Source organism: Ambystoma mexicanum, chromosome 14 (assembly GCF_040938575.1).
Source record: "Ambystoma mexicanum isolate Mex_15411 chromosome 14, UKY_AmexF1_1, whole genome shotgun sequence".
Lineage (NCBI taxonomy): Eukaryota > Metazoa > Chordata > Amphibia > Caudata > Ambystomatidae > Ambystoma > Ambystoma mexicanum.
The window spans coordinates 15,754,668-15,771,541 of NC_090940.1; the positions used below are offsets into that span (position 1 = coordinate 15,754,668).

General features: G+C 47.5%; 1 protein-coding gene across 1 annotated transcript in view; it reads right to left on the bottom strand.

The window, feature by feature from the left end:
* The window catches only part of MIPOL1 (mirror-image polydactyly 1), a 1,528,730-nt gene that overhangs the window by 1,164,489 nt on the left and 347,367 nt on the right, over positions 1-16,874 (bottom strand). Inside the window, exon 2 of the mRNA XM_069638413.1 lies at positions 11,521-11,595. Coding sequence (XP_069494514.1) covers positions 11,521-11,548 — 28 coding nt within the window. The 5' untranslated portion in view covers positions 11,549-11,595. The remainder of the gene's footprint in view (positions 1-11,520; positions 11,596-16,874) is intronic.

Below are 16,874 nucleotides of genomic sequence, written 5' to 3' on the forward strand. Positions count from 1 at the left end.
ATGCTGATTCTTGGACTCCAATATGTTCGGTTGTATCATGAAAAGAAGACGGATATACTACTGTTGTAATAAGATTATGTAACTTTGTAATATGGTGACATTTGTAACAATGTATGAAATTATGTAAAAGTTATATTTTGTAAAGGTTTTAATAACCAAAACAAATAGATAAAAATGTTTTTAAAAGTATTTGGCTGATCTGATATTCTCCACCCTCCTTGGAAGCAAGCTAGGAAGACTCACTTATTCTGTTGAAAGCGTTTGATGAAAAGGGTCACAAGGCATCTAAAGACAAATTACAGTTGGGTCTGCCCCGTGTGCGATACCTGGGCCATGAGATTTGTGCAGGGCAGCAGACATTTATCCCAGGGTTGGATTGCAGTGACCCAGAAAATCTCTAAGTTCCAGATCAAGAAGCGGATGAGAGGGTTCCGCGGGATGGTCAGTTACTGCAGACAGTGGGTCCTGTGATATCTATTCATAGTTAAGCACCTTCAGAATCGCATGCAGGATTCAACCCCCCAAGCCTCTGCCACAGTCTCAAGAAGCAGAAGATTCCTTTTTCACCATTAAGCAAGCATTCGCAATGGCTCCGGCATAGGTCTGCCGGACAGTAAGCCATTTGTGCTGTTTTGTGACGAGTGCAATGGGTTTGCTCAAGGTGTGTTGATCCAGTTAGACGGTGATGAGCATCAGCCCGTATCATACCACATTGTAGCTTTTATTCCAGTAACCGCGGAACGCCCGGCTTGTCTGCAAACTGTTGCTGCTGCCTTATTAGTAGAAAAAACAGATTCCCTGGTCCAGGGACATCCTGACACAATTGCGGTTAACCATGCAGTATTGTCATTATTGCTTAAAGGGAAGACACAGGATGTGCTGAATTCCTGCCTCACTGGATATGAAAATGTACTTATTCCTGCTGTGTGAGAAACCCAAGGGTACCCTCACACCTGCTCCCGTGGATACTCTTCTTAGGTGGCCAGGGAAAGGCCATTGCTTTTGGATCCTGACCTGTGGGGTGGAGATGCGATGGAGGATCACCTGGGGTGGAGGGTCCTTGGGATTGGGGGGAGAGGATATCCGCAGGCGAGACATGGTATCCCCCTTTACGCTGTGAAAACCAACTTCACCCTCCCCCTGCCTTTATAGGCTGTTGCAAACCATCTCCCCTCATTTCACATTATTTAAACCATTATAGTAATGGGACGAAGAAGAGGCGACTAAGAGTAATGCAGACTAACATGCGATTTCACCACTCTAATACTGAGCCGAGGAAGAGGCCTGCATACTATTGTAAGGGTCAGGCATGTCCAAAGTGCTCCACTAATTATGGTCAGGCAATTGGGTCTGTCTAAGGACTCACACCGGCAACCTGTCAAATGGTTGCAGGTGCGTAAAAGATGGGGCCGACAAGGCGAAGAGAGACCAGCATGAGAGAAGCCGGGCCAAGCATTGTGGGCCTGAGGGAAGAATCATGTGCAGAAGGAGGCGGCCGAGTTAGGTACTGTGGAACAGCCAGGACACTTAGCAAAGAACCCCAAGGAGCTGCGAAGCCGAGATCTGGGCAGGCCGTGAGAGGACCACAGAGGTGGGAGTCTCATTGTTCTGGTGTCAGCAGCAGGAGCTGCGGGCACGAAAAAGATCTGAACGCTGCAAGTTACCAGCAGTGACCGTGGGAAGCAAACAGCGCTGCTGGCAAACCACAGAGAGAAGGCGAAGTGCGAGCTGGGCTCCCAAACTGAAGAAAATGTGTCCGCGGAGCAGAAGCAGAGACAGCAGCCGCCCAGAGGAGACGCTGAGTACCAGTGAGCGGAAAAGAGAACACTCGAACTGGTGCGCACCTGGGGGCGGTTAGAAAGCCAAATTATCTGATGAATGAAAGATGTGTAAAATGCAATGAACCCAAAGCAACGTGTCGTGAGGAATAATACGGACAAGATGAACTGTAAGCAGTAGAATAAAAGATTTACAGCATTGAATACCAAACTAAATGAAAGCTTGTGACAATGCTATGAACAGATAAGTTTGTGTGAATTGCACGTACAGTGTATTAAAGCAGAGACCAAATTGTATGAAATACAGTGAAAAGCAAGTATGGAATATTGCTGAAAAGTATAAAGCAACGTGGTGAAGGAGCAATAACTCCACAAAGTGAACTGTATGAGAAAAAACATGGTGGCAAAATCAATTAGCTGGCCAAGAGAAAGCCAAGTGAGTGTGAATCATAACACAGATGCAGATAAACCTGTGTGGGCAAGAAAGCCATGGGTTACCGGTTGCGTGACCTGTAATGGGTGGACCGTGTGTGTCATGCATGGCAGGCAAATTACCTCGGGACCTGGAACATTGTCTTCACACCGAACTGGTTATGCCCATAGAACTGCTAAACCTTTCTATTCTAAATGGTGGAGGTTTGATATCTAGCCTGGAAAACAACATTTGCATTATTCACGTTGTTGAATTCATGTGATTAGGGATTGTCACGTGTGTTACTGCATTACATTCATAAGCAGCTGGGGGACATCGCTCCCTGCTTCTGATTGAACCAACATGGTGTCTGGTAGCTGAAACTTTGATCTACTTCATTGCATCTCTTCAGCAACTTCGTTTGGCTTTCCTCCTGCGTGTTACTTCCACACGCGAACTCCTGGAGCTGCATTCAAGAAGTTACGGCAGCTTTTCTTGTTCACGTGTATCTTCTACACACTACTTTCGTCAGCCGTCTACTAGAAGACCAATGGACAGCTTTTCCTTCACAGGCGAGTTCTGGCAGTCCCGTCTGTGTGTACTTCTGTCGCGTGTAAAAACACCACACGGTTTCCTGAACTCTTCAAGTGTAGCTGTCCTGGTTGCGTGTACTTTTGTCATGTGTAAGAACACACGCAGGTTCCTGAACTCTTCAAGCGCGGCTGTCCTGGCTGCGTGTACTTTTGTTGCATGTAAAAACACACGCGAGCTCCTGAAATCTTTACGTGCGGCCTTCCTGGCTGCGTGGAAATTGGTTGTGTGTAAAACCGCACGCAGTTTCCTGAAAACTTAAACGTGCGGGTTCCTAAGCTACGAGTAGATTGTACACTTGTAAGCCACACGCGGTTTCTAACGTGCTGTTTCCTGGCTGGGTTACCAGTGCACATATAATTCCACACGCAAGTTGTGCAACGCTTTGGATTTAATCACTGGCACCTGTGATGAGATAACAGGTGGATTTCAACTCATTATTTCCTCTACATGGGAAAGGAAGTACTGCCGACAACTGTTCATTTGAAGGTGATTGTGCACTGTACTTTGGACGGTATCCTGTGGTGCACCAACCTGGTATCTGGCGTGAGCCTCGTGCCGTTCGGGATAAGTTTCCCTTACTAACCTTCCCTCCTTTGTCGTGGTTTCCTTTTTTGGATTTCTTCAGAGACTTGTTGGCTGAGCCTCCAGTTCAGAATATACAGGTTAGTGTTGTACTAGGTGCTATTGCTGTGCTATTGGTGAGAGTTATTGTTGGGACACTTCCACATTATCCTTTAGTGTATCCTAGGCTGACTTCCAATGATGTTCCCACGCCCTTTCCAGTGATCCTTCTCTCTGCCTGTTTTATTAGTCAGAGAGTTGTATCATTTGGAAGGTCTATTTTGACTTCACTAGTGTCAAGTCGTTTGCTTCATCAAGGATCCGGAAGAGCCCCACCAATTGTATCCTTTATGGTTATACCTGTATCCTTTTCATAAGATACTTGGGTGATTTATGACAGAGTGGTCCGACAAATGCACCTAGACCGGGGATACCCCATCTATAAAAAATACAGAAATATACAGAGAATCAAAGCAAGTGTATGAAACAGAAGAAAAACAGTCTGTATGAATTGTCAAAAAACTGGAAGGAGTGTAAAGTTGAGCTAGAATTGGTTTTTCACATTGAGAGACTGAGAAGAAGTACAAGTTGGCAAGCTGAAGTCTTGGGGAAGGGGAACCTGAGACTTTATGAACTTTGTTGCTGTCTTGAGAAAAGGAACCTCAAGGCCCTTTTTTGGAACTGTGATATCTTCTTGGGGAAGGTAACCCCAAGACTTTATGGAGCTGTCTTGAACTTGGTGAACGGGAGCTGGAAAGTGAACCAGGAGCTGGAAGAAACTCAGAACTTTATTTGGAACACTTTTCTTTTATTGTTGACATCCCTACACATTGTTTAGCTTTAGTTGTGAGGGCAAGTATATGTTTTGGACACAGACTTAAGTTAAACTTACTGACTCTGACTTTGCTTAGTTTCTTTAGGTAGGGAAATCCCACCTTGGTATAAGCCATTTTAGGCATTCAGCCATCCTGACATTTAAGTTAGTAAACCATTTTTGTTTGAACTTTGAATCTGTTGTCTCTGTCTTGCTTCATGATGCATTCACAGCTGCTAATATAATGTTGAATCCATGTTCAGTTCTGAATCCTGTCTTTGTTACCAACTCCTGAGGATGGGGAGCCGCATGACTGTCGGGGTAGTTGTGTGGATATATCTGATGTTCCTTTGTTGAATCCCGACCGGATTCTTGTTGTTGACGGATCCTGTATCCATGGTACGGAAACTGCGGAAAAGGGAAACTGGGGAATTGGTTTCTGGGTATTCTGTATATTCGTTATGCTGTTCTAGACGCATACTGATTACCAATGGGAACATCAGCACAAGTTGCTGAGCTCGTGGTCCTCACCCGTGCGCGTGCCCTCCATGAAGATCAACTTTCTGTGCATCATTGCCAAGAGCATCGCCTGGTCCCTTATTGTCTTGCTCAATGATTCATAAAGTTTTGTAAATGGTGCCAAAACGATTGATAGGGCCGTAACCGTGTTGGAGTTTATCGCTCCATTCCGGTCGTCATTTTGAATTTTGTCGACCCCACTAGGCTGGGTAGTCAATTGTTTTCCACTCTCGCTCATTGCTATGTAGTCCGACTGTGATTGTGGGTTTTAGGGCCCAGCTGGTCTCCTGATCTTAGATCACTCTAATCAACAAGATTTACCGAGGGCGTTTTATTAGATGAGGAACATAAGCAAGTGTGCAGATACACAGTTTCTGTTGAAGCCATACAATTCGCTAATGGGAATGCCTGTGGTATCCTATTCCTGTCTTGAAGGGACTGATGTAATTCCAAGGACATCCAAGGCAGGTACATCCCTGGATTGGTGGGCCTGGCTCCTTCTTCCCAGTTAGGCGATGAGTCATTCTCCACACTTAGTTGTCTGCCTCCTTCAGCTTGGGTGTTGCAGCCACCCATTTCTCTCCACAGCGCGCTTCGTCTTCTGTATCGGAATGCTGCTCTTGACTGCCTACTGGACTGCCATTGTGAAGTCTTGCACAGCCTTGTCAAGGTCTTCCTTGGTGATCAGGCTTTTCAGGTCTTTTTTGTAGCGACCCCAGTCAGCTCTTCTGAAGTTGTACCTCTCGGCTTGATGGTAGGGTTCCATCTCATCTCCCACAGTGACTGCTACTGAGTTGTGGTCCGAAGTCAGCTCTACCAGTGTTTCCAGCTGCACGTAGTGTTGCAGGTTCTCCAGTAGCACGATGTCCAGCACATCTGGGTTGTGACTTGCTGCACCTGGATAGTGCGTGGGCTCAGTGGGTCCTGCTACCACAGTTCTTCCTGGAGTACGCCAGCAGTGTCCGTCCCCTCTGGTTGGCGGTCCCGGAGTTCCAGCACCGATGTTTGGAGTTGAGGTCTCCGCCAATGATTGTCTGAACAGTGGAATCCAGCAAAGCATCCAGGTCCCAAGGTCCAGCTTTGCTTTCGAAGGGAAGTAAGTTGCAATCAGCCAGAGTGGTCCTGTCGCAGTCTTGACTTGCACTCTAGTGGCTTCAATGCTTCTGAGGGGTGGGAGCGTAATCTCATGGTGGTTGGTCGCCGTCTTTACTATCACTGCTGTCCCCCCTCCTTTGGCTCCTGCTGGTCAGTCGGTCCGGTAACTCTGTGGTTCGCCAGACTCAGCATCTGGTTTCCTTGCAGGTGCGTCTCTGACAGCAAAGCAGCACTCATGTTACTCGTTTGTCTTCTTGTGGATACCGTTGGCATTCCACGTCAAAATGGAGTAGCTGGGTTTAGATGCATGTTGGTTTGTTTCTTCTCCCTGGAATAGGCTCAGGACGAGCCTTGAAACTATTGTCATGGTGGGCTGGATGTTCAGCTCTGCAACAGCAGCTGCAATCTTCGCAATGTTGGTCTTCCAGTTGAGGGAGCTCGCTGCTCCCTATACCTATGCTGGGACAGCAGCTCGTGGCGGGTTGGGTGGCATCTTCAGGACATCTGCGTAGCTGAGCCCTCTGGGTCTTTGCTGGGCCTTGGTCTGGTGGCGGGCGAGGTGGGTTGTTCCTCTGCATGGAAGTTGTCTGTTCTCAGTCTTGGTGATGTGCGGTGTCTTGGTGGGGTAGGTGGGTTGCTCTGCTCCTCTCTCTGAGTGACAGTCTCCTTCTGCGAGTGCAGTGCAGTGGCTACTGGATTCCATTCTGTCTACAGTGGTCGTGGTGCCCTCCTCTGCCGCTCATCCTGTTTGGCTCTGGTCAGGGCCTGACATCTGTTGAAGTTGGCAGGGTGAGCTCCCTTTTAGTTGCTGTAGGTTGCTGACTCATTTCGATCTTGAGTTCATAGTGAGCTGGCTCAGCTTTTATAGCCAAACTCATCCTCTTCCTGTTGGCTGCTTCTTGGTGGAAAGCCCTGCTTACAGGATTGGATGGCAGGGTGTTTCCACTCTGGTCCTCCTATATCCGACTCTCTTTCATGATTGGCCAGTCTGAAGTTCAGTTTTAATTACGGTTTCACTTCATTTATTTTTGTTTTATTCATATTTATCCTGGCTCCCTTAAAGTATTATTTGTCCAGTCCTTCAGGCTCAGGTTTAATTGTATTAATGTAAATACCCCTTATGTTCACCAAAGTTCCTCTATGGGGATCTGAACCCGGATCCTGCCCATAGACTCTATGGTGTTCCAAACATCCTGGCATTGTGCTTGCCATGTCAAAGGAAAAAAACGACCGTCCTGCAGCACAGAGGATGCCACTGCCTCGGCTCCTAGGGACAGGGAGGGTTGAGGATGAGGGGGGGGGGGACTGAGGGGGGAGGTTAGACTATGAGGGCCAACTTTGTAGTCAACCCCGGTTCTCTGGCTCTGCTCAACCAGGGAACCATTGTGATAAATAGGTCAGGATAAGACTCCAGGGTAGAGCAGGGGGCCTGCTGAGGACATGGGCCCAGAGACTAGCAGGTGTCAGCGAGATGACATTAGAGAAGGTGGTGAAGAGAGTCAGGTGATGTTTATCCCCTAAAGACTGAACTGGTGGCGTGAGTCAGGGGCACTATATCTCAGTATCAGAAAGAAAAGAGACTGTATAGATGGGGTTTGCATTCAGGGAAGGGTGGTAATGGTTAGGCTATGGGAGAAACCCAACAGTGTTCTCCCAGCCACTCCCTCAGGAGCTTCCATTCAGGTGTCCAGGGAAGGGCCATCGCTTTTGGATCCCGACCCTGGGAGTGGACAAGTGAGGGAGGATCACCTGAGCGGGAGGTCACGGAGGATTGGGAGAGAATACCCTAGGGCGAGACATGGTATTTCCCCATCCCAAAACTACCCCAACCTACTCTCCCTCAGCCTTTATGGGGTATTTCCAATTTCACCCCATCCCCCCTCCCCGTGTCCAACAAATACTGAGACGAGGAAGAGGCAACTAAGATCAGAAAAGATTACCCATAGGAATAACATGGGGAAAATAAGGGCAACCTACTCTAGAAAGAACCCAAGTTGTCCCACTAATAGCGTTAGGCTGGGTCAGGCATTCACTAGGAACTATTCACACCTTTCTCCACTTGACTTGTCTTTTTGCTATAAAAGGTGTGGTCTTACACAAATGGATGAGCGAGTATGAGAGCAAGCAGAAGAGCGAGTTGGGAGGAGAGCCGAGACACCCAGGACCAGAGGCCAGAGATCGGGACGCTGAGACGCTGCAGATCTAGCGTGGTGAGGGAGCCGTGTCTCCAAGGAGCACAGGGGAGTACTCATATGGGAGCAACTACGGATGCAAGTGCTCGTTCCCCAGGGCCGGTGAGACAGCCCAGGATTATCTGAGGGGCCAGCGGGGCGACCCGGACCTCGGAACGAAGAACCATTGGGAAGCCAAAGCACAGAAGGCAGTTCGGTGCGTCTGAAATCACTGCAGAGCCAGGTTGTAAGGAGCGCGATACAAAGTGGCATGTGAAACGTGTAAGAAAGAGGACCGGGTTTGTTAAAATATTTGAGTGAAGTTGAAGGGAAGACTTGAATGATGTGAAAGTAACAGTGTTAGTGTAAAACTAGAGACGCGCGTGTGCGAAGTAATAATTGGAATAAAGTCGGACATAGAAGCGACAAGTTTAAAAGGGGCCAGAAGCCTGCGGAGAAGCATGCAAGAGGCACGACAAAGGGGAGGATTACAGGACAGTGCAAGGGTGCACAGCAAAAGGAAAGGAATGCATGAAAGTGGTGCAGGAAGCACCGGAAGATAAAAAGTGCAAGAAGTAAGAAACCAAGAGGGGGGCAAAAGGTCCGACTAGTCGTGCTGACGAAAAGCAAAGAGTCTGGCGTTTTCTAAGGTGTCCAGTCATTTTTTCGAATTCATCTTTTTTTCGAAATGCATTCTTTCGAATGATAATTTATTTGAAAAAAATGTGAAAGTTTGCCTTTCGAAACTTGGCTTAGGGTTGGGGCTTGGGTTAGGGTTGGGGGGTGGGAAGGTGGCGTGGGGGTTGGTGGGGCTGGGCCCCCCTTCCCCCAATATACACTAAAACCTTGAAACGTTACATGGAGCTGTCCAGTGCTGAAATGGCAGCACTGGACAGCTCCATGTAACGTTTCAACGTTACCAACAAAAAAAAAGCATTGAAGTGCTACTTTTAACATGTAAAAGTGCATTTCAATTGAAACCAATCCATGACTATTGTCGACGGATTGGTTTTCGAAAGAAATGCACTTTGCATGTTAAACATAGCATGTTGCAGCTTTTGTTTTCAAATCTTTTGATTCGAAACTATGACTATGAACCGTTTTCTAAAGCCTCTGATTCTACCCAATTAAAGAATGAAGTGTAAGAAAGACTTTATGTAGAGTAAAAGCATTTCCTGACCAGCTGAATTGGTGTTTTGAACTAGACGGGCCTAAGCTTGAGGAAACGCGCCCTGTGAAACCAAAAAGGAACTGTGATATATGATGTTTTGTTTTGAAAGCTGGAAGAGCCCTGAGCTTGGGGAAGGGAGCCCGGAGAGGCATATTGAGAAAAGTAAAGCGAGCAAGTTGAAACTTGGGGAAGGGAATCCCAAGGAACAAGGACACTGAAGGTATGTGAAATCACTTTAAGGACCCTGTGGAGAAGGTGTTACGATCAGCCCTGTTGAGTGAAACCATCTTTGTGACATTGACGTAAATTGAAACTGATGAGAAGACCACCTGAAAACAGCTCTAGTTTTGCCATTTTTGTTGACCCACCGTTTTTCCTTTTCAAAAGACTTCCTATCACATTTATGTACAGCGTGAGGGCAAGCATAGGTTTAGACACAGATAGACTTATATTTTGACTATTAGACAACAACGGCCTTTAGAAACATCAGTTAAGGGAAGCATCCCTTTAGTTAAGAGAAGCATCCCTTTAGAGTTAGGGCCACTCAAACATTCCACCAACCCCAGAACCTTAGTAAATATAGGTTTTAAAACAAACGCTTTTGAGTCTGCCTTTTGATACCATGTTTGTCCCACAGCTATCAGTTCACCCCAGGAACCTGCAAATAAGCACCCAGACAGGGCGGATTAAAATCCTATCCAAAAGTACCCGCTAAGGAGGAGAATACCTACTCTGCTTGCCCAGAGCAAGACATGGACGCAGGAGAACCTCCTACGGCAGGAGCCCAGGCACAAAATGCTCAACCTTTGTCAGAGGTCAACTCACATCCCAGGTAGGAATCCTGCAAAGGCACAAACACTGAGCAATGAGGAGGGGCCCGTAGTCCTGGAGCGCACCGCAGGTGAAGTATGCGCACCACAGATGATGTGTGCGGGGCAACAGACCTCCCATAGACTGCGAGTGACTATGTTGGACATTGTCTTGGGTTCAGGCACACAGGAACTGTGCCTTTTAGAATACAGCATAAACATTTGGACAACAGGTTTTTCTAGAACAGTGAATAGACTGAATTGTTTTCCTACCTCCCTACATGTTCTGATTTCAGGGCGATCCCTATTTTTCTAGGACTTTACTACCTACATTCCATCCCTGTAGCCAGTAGAGACAAATTGTAGGGCCCAAAACCTGAGCAGGAGTGTTCCAGGAAAGAGGGTATTGAACCTAGGAGAGTGTCCTACGATCCTATTAACCAGTGCCCCTGGACATATGGCTTACAGCACCGACAGGAGGACTGTGGTGAGGTGGTAGCCTCTTTGCCAGTGTTAAACCTGGTTTCTCTTTAGTCACTTTGAGTGGGACCCATTCCTGTGTTGATAATAAAGCCTGGTGATATCAATGGATGTGGCCTCCGAGGGTCTCCTCTTCCGTCTCTGTAGCACTCCAGACAATCTCATCACAACTGCGGGCAGGGCAGAGCCGATTCCTTTACTATAAGGGGACAGTGGAGAGGGACAGTTTTCCATCTACAGCATAGGAGTTACGTGCAGCACCATTCCTCACCCCCTTTCCCTAGACATCTACTCTGCTCTCCGATGCATAGCTAGCCAGGGCTGCGGGCCTTGATTGCTTCAGCCCAACATGACTCCCAGTCTCTGCACTGCTTCACAAGACCTCAGCTACTCGCATGTCCCTTCAACCTTCACAACTCTCCAAAGCCGACATCATTCCTATACTGGGAATAGAGTGCAGAAACAAGAGACCCTAAGACATGTGTGCTCCTGTCGCTCCATTTCACTTCAAGAGGCTTACATGACCCCCCCATTGCCCTCCTACCACACTGTCTGGTCACAAGCCTCACATTAGCCCCATGTTGGCACATCCCTTCAGGGTTCCCTTGTCCCCGAAGGGCCCTCCAAGCTGTATATGACTTATGTGCCCCTTCCCCCACAGTCTGGTCACATGCCTGACATTAGCTCCATGTTCCCTCGTCCCTGCAGAGCTCTGCAAGGCCTGCATGGTTCCCACGTTGCCGCATCTTCACAGTTTGCAAGCAAACTGTACATTATGCTAGGCTCCTCTATCTCTGAGCCCTTGTGACTTGTAGAACAGCTTCCACTATATCATGTCTGTTGCACTAAGAATTCAGGATAACAAGAGACACATAGGCTTTTACACTTCATTCCTTGGGAATAGGCTACATTCTTCCTCTGAACTTGGTAATAAGAGATCAGGCACACACCATTAATGGGAAGTTACCCCATCCCAGGAAAAGTGATACAGCTCCCCTGCAGATCCCTAAAGGCAGCACAAGGGGGTCTCCTCTTTAGCAGGGACCCCTGGGCCAGAAAGAAACAACCTAGTGCAAGTGCATTATTAACATCACCCAACAACGCAAGAGGACATACCTGGCGTGCAGACGTCCATCACCCTCATATGTATCTTATGGAAGCTCCTACAATTCCCACAGCACGACTTGAGATCTGAAATAAAGCCAGTTTCAAATCAAATCAAACAGCTCTGGATTTCATCTTCACAGATAGACAGAGTAACACACAAAGATGACCACTTTCACGGAGTGAGTGTTGAATGAGTGTGATCAAGCTAACACTATGAAAAGAGTGTGCTCACATAGACACTATGAATGCAGGCTGCTCACACACACTATGGAATAAGGACATTCTCACATGTACACTATGGAAAGAGTGTGGTCAAACAAACATTACGGAAATGGTGTGCTATGTGAGAAAAAAACTGCAGGTATCCTCACTCCTACTCCCCTTGAATACTCTTCTTAGGTGGCAAGGGAAAGCCCATTGATCCTGACCCTGGGACTGGAGACGCGAGGGAGGATCACCTGGGGGTGGAGGGTCCTTGGGGATTGGGAAAGGGTACGCACAGGTGAGACATGGTATTCCCCCTTTCCCTTCTCAGAACCAACCTAACCCTCCCCCAGCCTTTATAGGCTACGGTGAACTAGCTACCCTCAATTTTCCTCATTCACCCTACCAGGTACTGGGACGAGGAAGAGTTGACTAGGAGTAGTGAACACCAGTAGGTATTTTCACCACTCTAGTACTGAGATGAACAAGAGGACTATTAAAGAGTACCATTGGACAAGACACATAAAAGCCAACAAACAGGCTGCACAAACCTACTAACCGACACCCGTGGACCTTTAACACTCCTAGAGAGTATAAGATGTGGGACTGCATACCATGGGGGAGAGCAGGGAACGGAATGGGCTGGAGAGAAGCATGTCGGAGAAACTAGAATTGGGAGACGCGTCAGTCCGGAGAAGGAGACACACCCAGGTCTAGTGTGGGCCACGAGAGGGTCTAACTGTCCGGCTGAGCTCCAGTTTCCGATTACTACAGTGGAGGCTGTGCTCCGACTGAAGCCCACAGCCGATGCGGCAAGCGGAAGAGAGAGTGAAGCTCTCGGTGGCAGCCGCGAGAGAGGCGAAACTCAGATCCAGGAGGATCGAACAGAGAACTGGCGAAGCAGTAGAGAGCAGTTGCACACACCCAGGGAGTGCAATCCAGGGAACACTCCCTCCGGGATGCCCCGCTAATACCGACACGTATCAGATGGCTGAACAAACTGGAAACAAGTAATCTGTGAATGCAGAGTGATCTGAAAGTAATTGGACATAGTCCTAAACAATATATTGAATACTTTTGAATACTGAATGAATTGAAAGTTCCGACGATCACCTTTAGGAAATACAATTTAAAGCCAAGCAAGCAATGAACACTTGAATGAGATGTTAAGCAAATATTGAATACCGAACTGAACAAAAACGTTATGGGCAAAGCTACGGGGCTATGAAAGATAAATGGGAAAGGGTCCATTTGAAAACAGTACAAGAAATAAGAGAGCAAGTGTGGAAGTTTGTGAAAGAGCATGAAAGAAAGGTGGGGGAAGAAATAAAGCCACCGCACTGTGAACTCTATGCATGAATAGAAGTGTGGCAAGGCCAAAGACTGGCCGAGGATATGTGGCACAGTGTGGCAAAGCTAAGAGGCTGACCAGGAGAAGCCAAATGAGTGTGAATCTTCACACAGGGGCAAGTACAGAAGAACCTGTATGGATTGAAGAGCCTAGGGTTCCTGGTTGCGCGACCTGTGATGGGTGGACCATGCCTAAACCAGGTAACCCTCCCTTGTGAAAGCCAAAGACATTGTTGAAGTAAACCAAGGAGTAGTAATTTAAGTGACGTGTTAATCTAATCCAGAAGGAGTGTTAAATTAATCTGGAGTTGTGCTGAACATTAAGAAACTAAGTATAAATTGATGTTTTGGGGAAGGGAACCCTGAGACTTGAGGAACTTTAATGCTGTCTTGAGGACAATGCTCTGAAGAGCCTTTTCTTTGGAACTGTATTTCCTTGAACTCGGGGAAGGGAACCCCAAGGGTTTGAGGAACTGTTTTGAACTTGAGAAAGGTGATCTCGAGACCTTTGTGGAACTTTCTTGAACTTGGGGAAGAGGAGCTGCAGGAAGCTCAGAACTTTGTTTGATCACCATTTCTTTTATTGTTGATATCCTACACATTGTTTTCATGTTAGTTGCGAGGGCAAGGATAGGTTTTGGACACAGACGGACTTTTAAATTGAACTCTTTGACTCAGACTTTCCTAAGTTTCATTCAGGTAGGGAAATCCCACCTTAGCATAGGGCAAGTTAGGCCTTCTACCATCCTGACATTGGAGTTAATAAACCATTTTATTTGTGACTTTGAATCTATCTGTTGTCTGTGTCTTGCTTCATGATACCTTCACAGCTCACACATACACTATGGATGGAGGACGTTCACACACACACACACTATGGAAAGAGTGTGCTCACACATACACCATTTTATTTTATTTATTTATTTGAATTTAAAAAGCATTCAACTGCCCTTGGGCATCGTGGTGCTGTTACAGGATACTTGCTTGGACGAACAACAGTTAACATATATTTTACATATTACATTTTAAGTACAGTTCAAAAACAGCAGTTTACAGCGGGTGTTTCTACTCAGACAGGTGAGAAGAGTTGCATCCAGGAGCCACAATAGGTTTCTACGTATTAAGGCACGGTGCGACTGTGGTACAGTGTCTAGTGGAAGAGTTGAGTTTTCAGAGCCTTAGGGAACACTGTGCGTGAGGACTATGGAGGGAGGCTGATCACACATACATTATGGGAAGACTGTGGTCACACACACTATGGAAAGAGTGTGATCACACATACACTATGGAAAGAGTGTGATGACACTACGGAAAGAGCGTGCTCACATACACACTATAGAAAGAGTGTACACACACATAGACTATGGAAAGAGTGTACGCACACATACACCACGGAAAGAGTGTACGCACACATACACCCTGGAAGGAGGCTGATCACATATACACTATGGAAAGAGCGTGCTCACATACACACTATAGAAAGAGTTTACGCACACATACACTATGGAAAGAGTGTACGCACACATATACCATGGAGGGAGGCTGATCACATATACACCATGGAAAGAGCGTGCTCACATACACACTATGGAAAGAGTGTGCTCACACATACACCCTGGAGGGAGGCTGATCACATATACACCATGGAAAGAGCGTGCTCACATACACACTATGGAAAGAGTGTGCTCACACATACACCCTGGAGGGAGGCTGATCACATATACACTATGGAAAGAGTGTGCTCACACATACACCCTAGAGGGAGGCTGATCACATATACACTATGGAAAGAGTGTGCTCACACATATACCCTGGAGGGAGGCTGATCACACATACACTATAGAAAGAGTGTGCTCACACATACACCCTGGAGGGAGGCTGATCACACATACACTATGGAAAGAGTGTACGCACACATACACCCTGGAGGGAGGCTGATCACATATACACTATGGAAAGAGCGTGCTCACATACACACTATGGAAAGAGTGTGCTCACACATACACCCTGGAGGGAGGCTGATCACATATACACTATAGAAAGAGTGTACGCACACATACACCCTGGAGGGCGGCTGATCACATATACACTATGGAAAGAGTGTGCTCACACATACACCCTGGAGGGAGGCTGATCACACATACACTATAGAAAGAGTGTGCTCACACATACACCCTGGAGGGAGGCTGATCACACATACACTATGGAAAGAGTGTACGCACACATACACCCTGGAGGGAGGCTGATCACATATACATTATGGAAAGAGCGTGCTCACATACACACTATGGAAAGAGTGTGCTCACACATACACCCTGGAGGGAGGCTGATCACACATACATTATGGAAAGAGCGTGCTCACATACACACTATGGAAAGAGTCTATGCACACATACACCCTGGAGGGAGGCTGATAACATATACACTATGGAAAGAGCGTGCTCACATACACACCCTGGAGGGAGGCTGATCACATATACACTATGGAAAGAGTGTGCTCACATACACACCCTGGAGGGAGGCTGATCACATATACACTATGGAAAGAGCGTGCTCACATACACACCCTGGAAGGAGGCTGATCACATATACACTATGGAAAGAGTGTGCTCACATACACACTATGGAAAGAGTGTATGCACACATACACCCTGGAGGGAGGCTGATCACATATACACTATGGAAAGAGCGTGCTCAGACATACACCCTGGAGGGAGGCTGATCACATATACACTATAGAAAGAGTGTGCTCACACATACACCCTGGAGGGAGGCTGATCACATATACACTATGGAAAGAGTGTACGCACACATACACCCTGGAGGGAGGCTGATCACATATACACTATGGAAAGAGTGTACGCACACATACACCCTGGAGGGAGGCTGATCACATATACACTATGGAAAGAGTGTGCACACAGTGAGAAACCTGAAGGTACTCTGACAACCACTCCCCAGGGATCTTCTGCTCAGGTGGCCAGGGAAGGACCATCACTTTTGGATTCCGACCCTGGTGTCGGGCAGGAGAGGGAGGATCCCCTGGGTGGAGGGTCCTTGGGGATTGGGGAGAGAGGGCCGGATGGCGTGAATTGGTAACCCCCTTTCCTAATACTGACCTACCCTCCCTTCCCTCAACCTTTATGGACCACTTCCATTCATGCCCTGTTTTCCCTGCCAGTACCCACCAAGTACTGAGAAGAGGAAGAAAAAGCAACTAGGAGTAATGCACACTTCCTATTACAAACACCTCTCTAGTACTGGGACGAAGAAGAGGGGTATGAAGGTATGCAATACTGAAGGTCAGGCATGTCCCAATGATTGGGTTCATTATGGTCAGGCAAGACAAATCAACAACGCACACCTGGGGCCCCTTAATAGGGCTCCGGAGCATAAAGGGAGGAGACCCACACCAGCAGAGGAAGGAGAGCCGCTGTGGTGGAACGAGATCAGGTCATCTGAAAGCTGGCATCATTCCGGAGGGCCTGCTGGACCCGTAGCAAGCTCGGCACCTGGTAGTTGCAGGACTGGGGGCCCTCGTAAACAAACGCGGGCAGTGGGAGCTGCCAAACAGCTCTGAAGCAGGAGGGACATGGTCCGCGCCCTTTCAGAACACCGGCATGTGCAGAGAAGTGCCTGGCGAGTAAACTGAGCAGAGGCGGTCTCCTTCCCAGCTACAGACAAGGCGGGCGGGGGCAGCAAGAACCACCATTGTGGAGACGCGAAGAGCCGGTAAGTGTTAGGGGAAACAGGAAGAGCGGAGCACTCCCAGGTGACCTCAGGCAAGTAACGGTCCACGAATCTAAGTA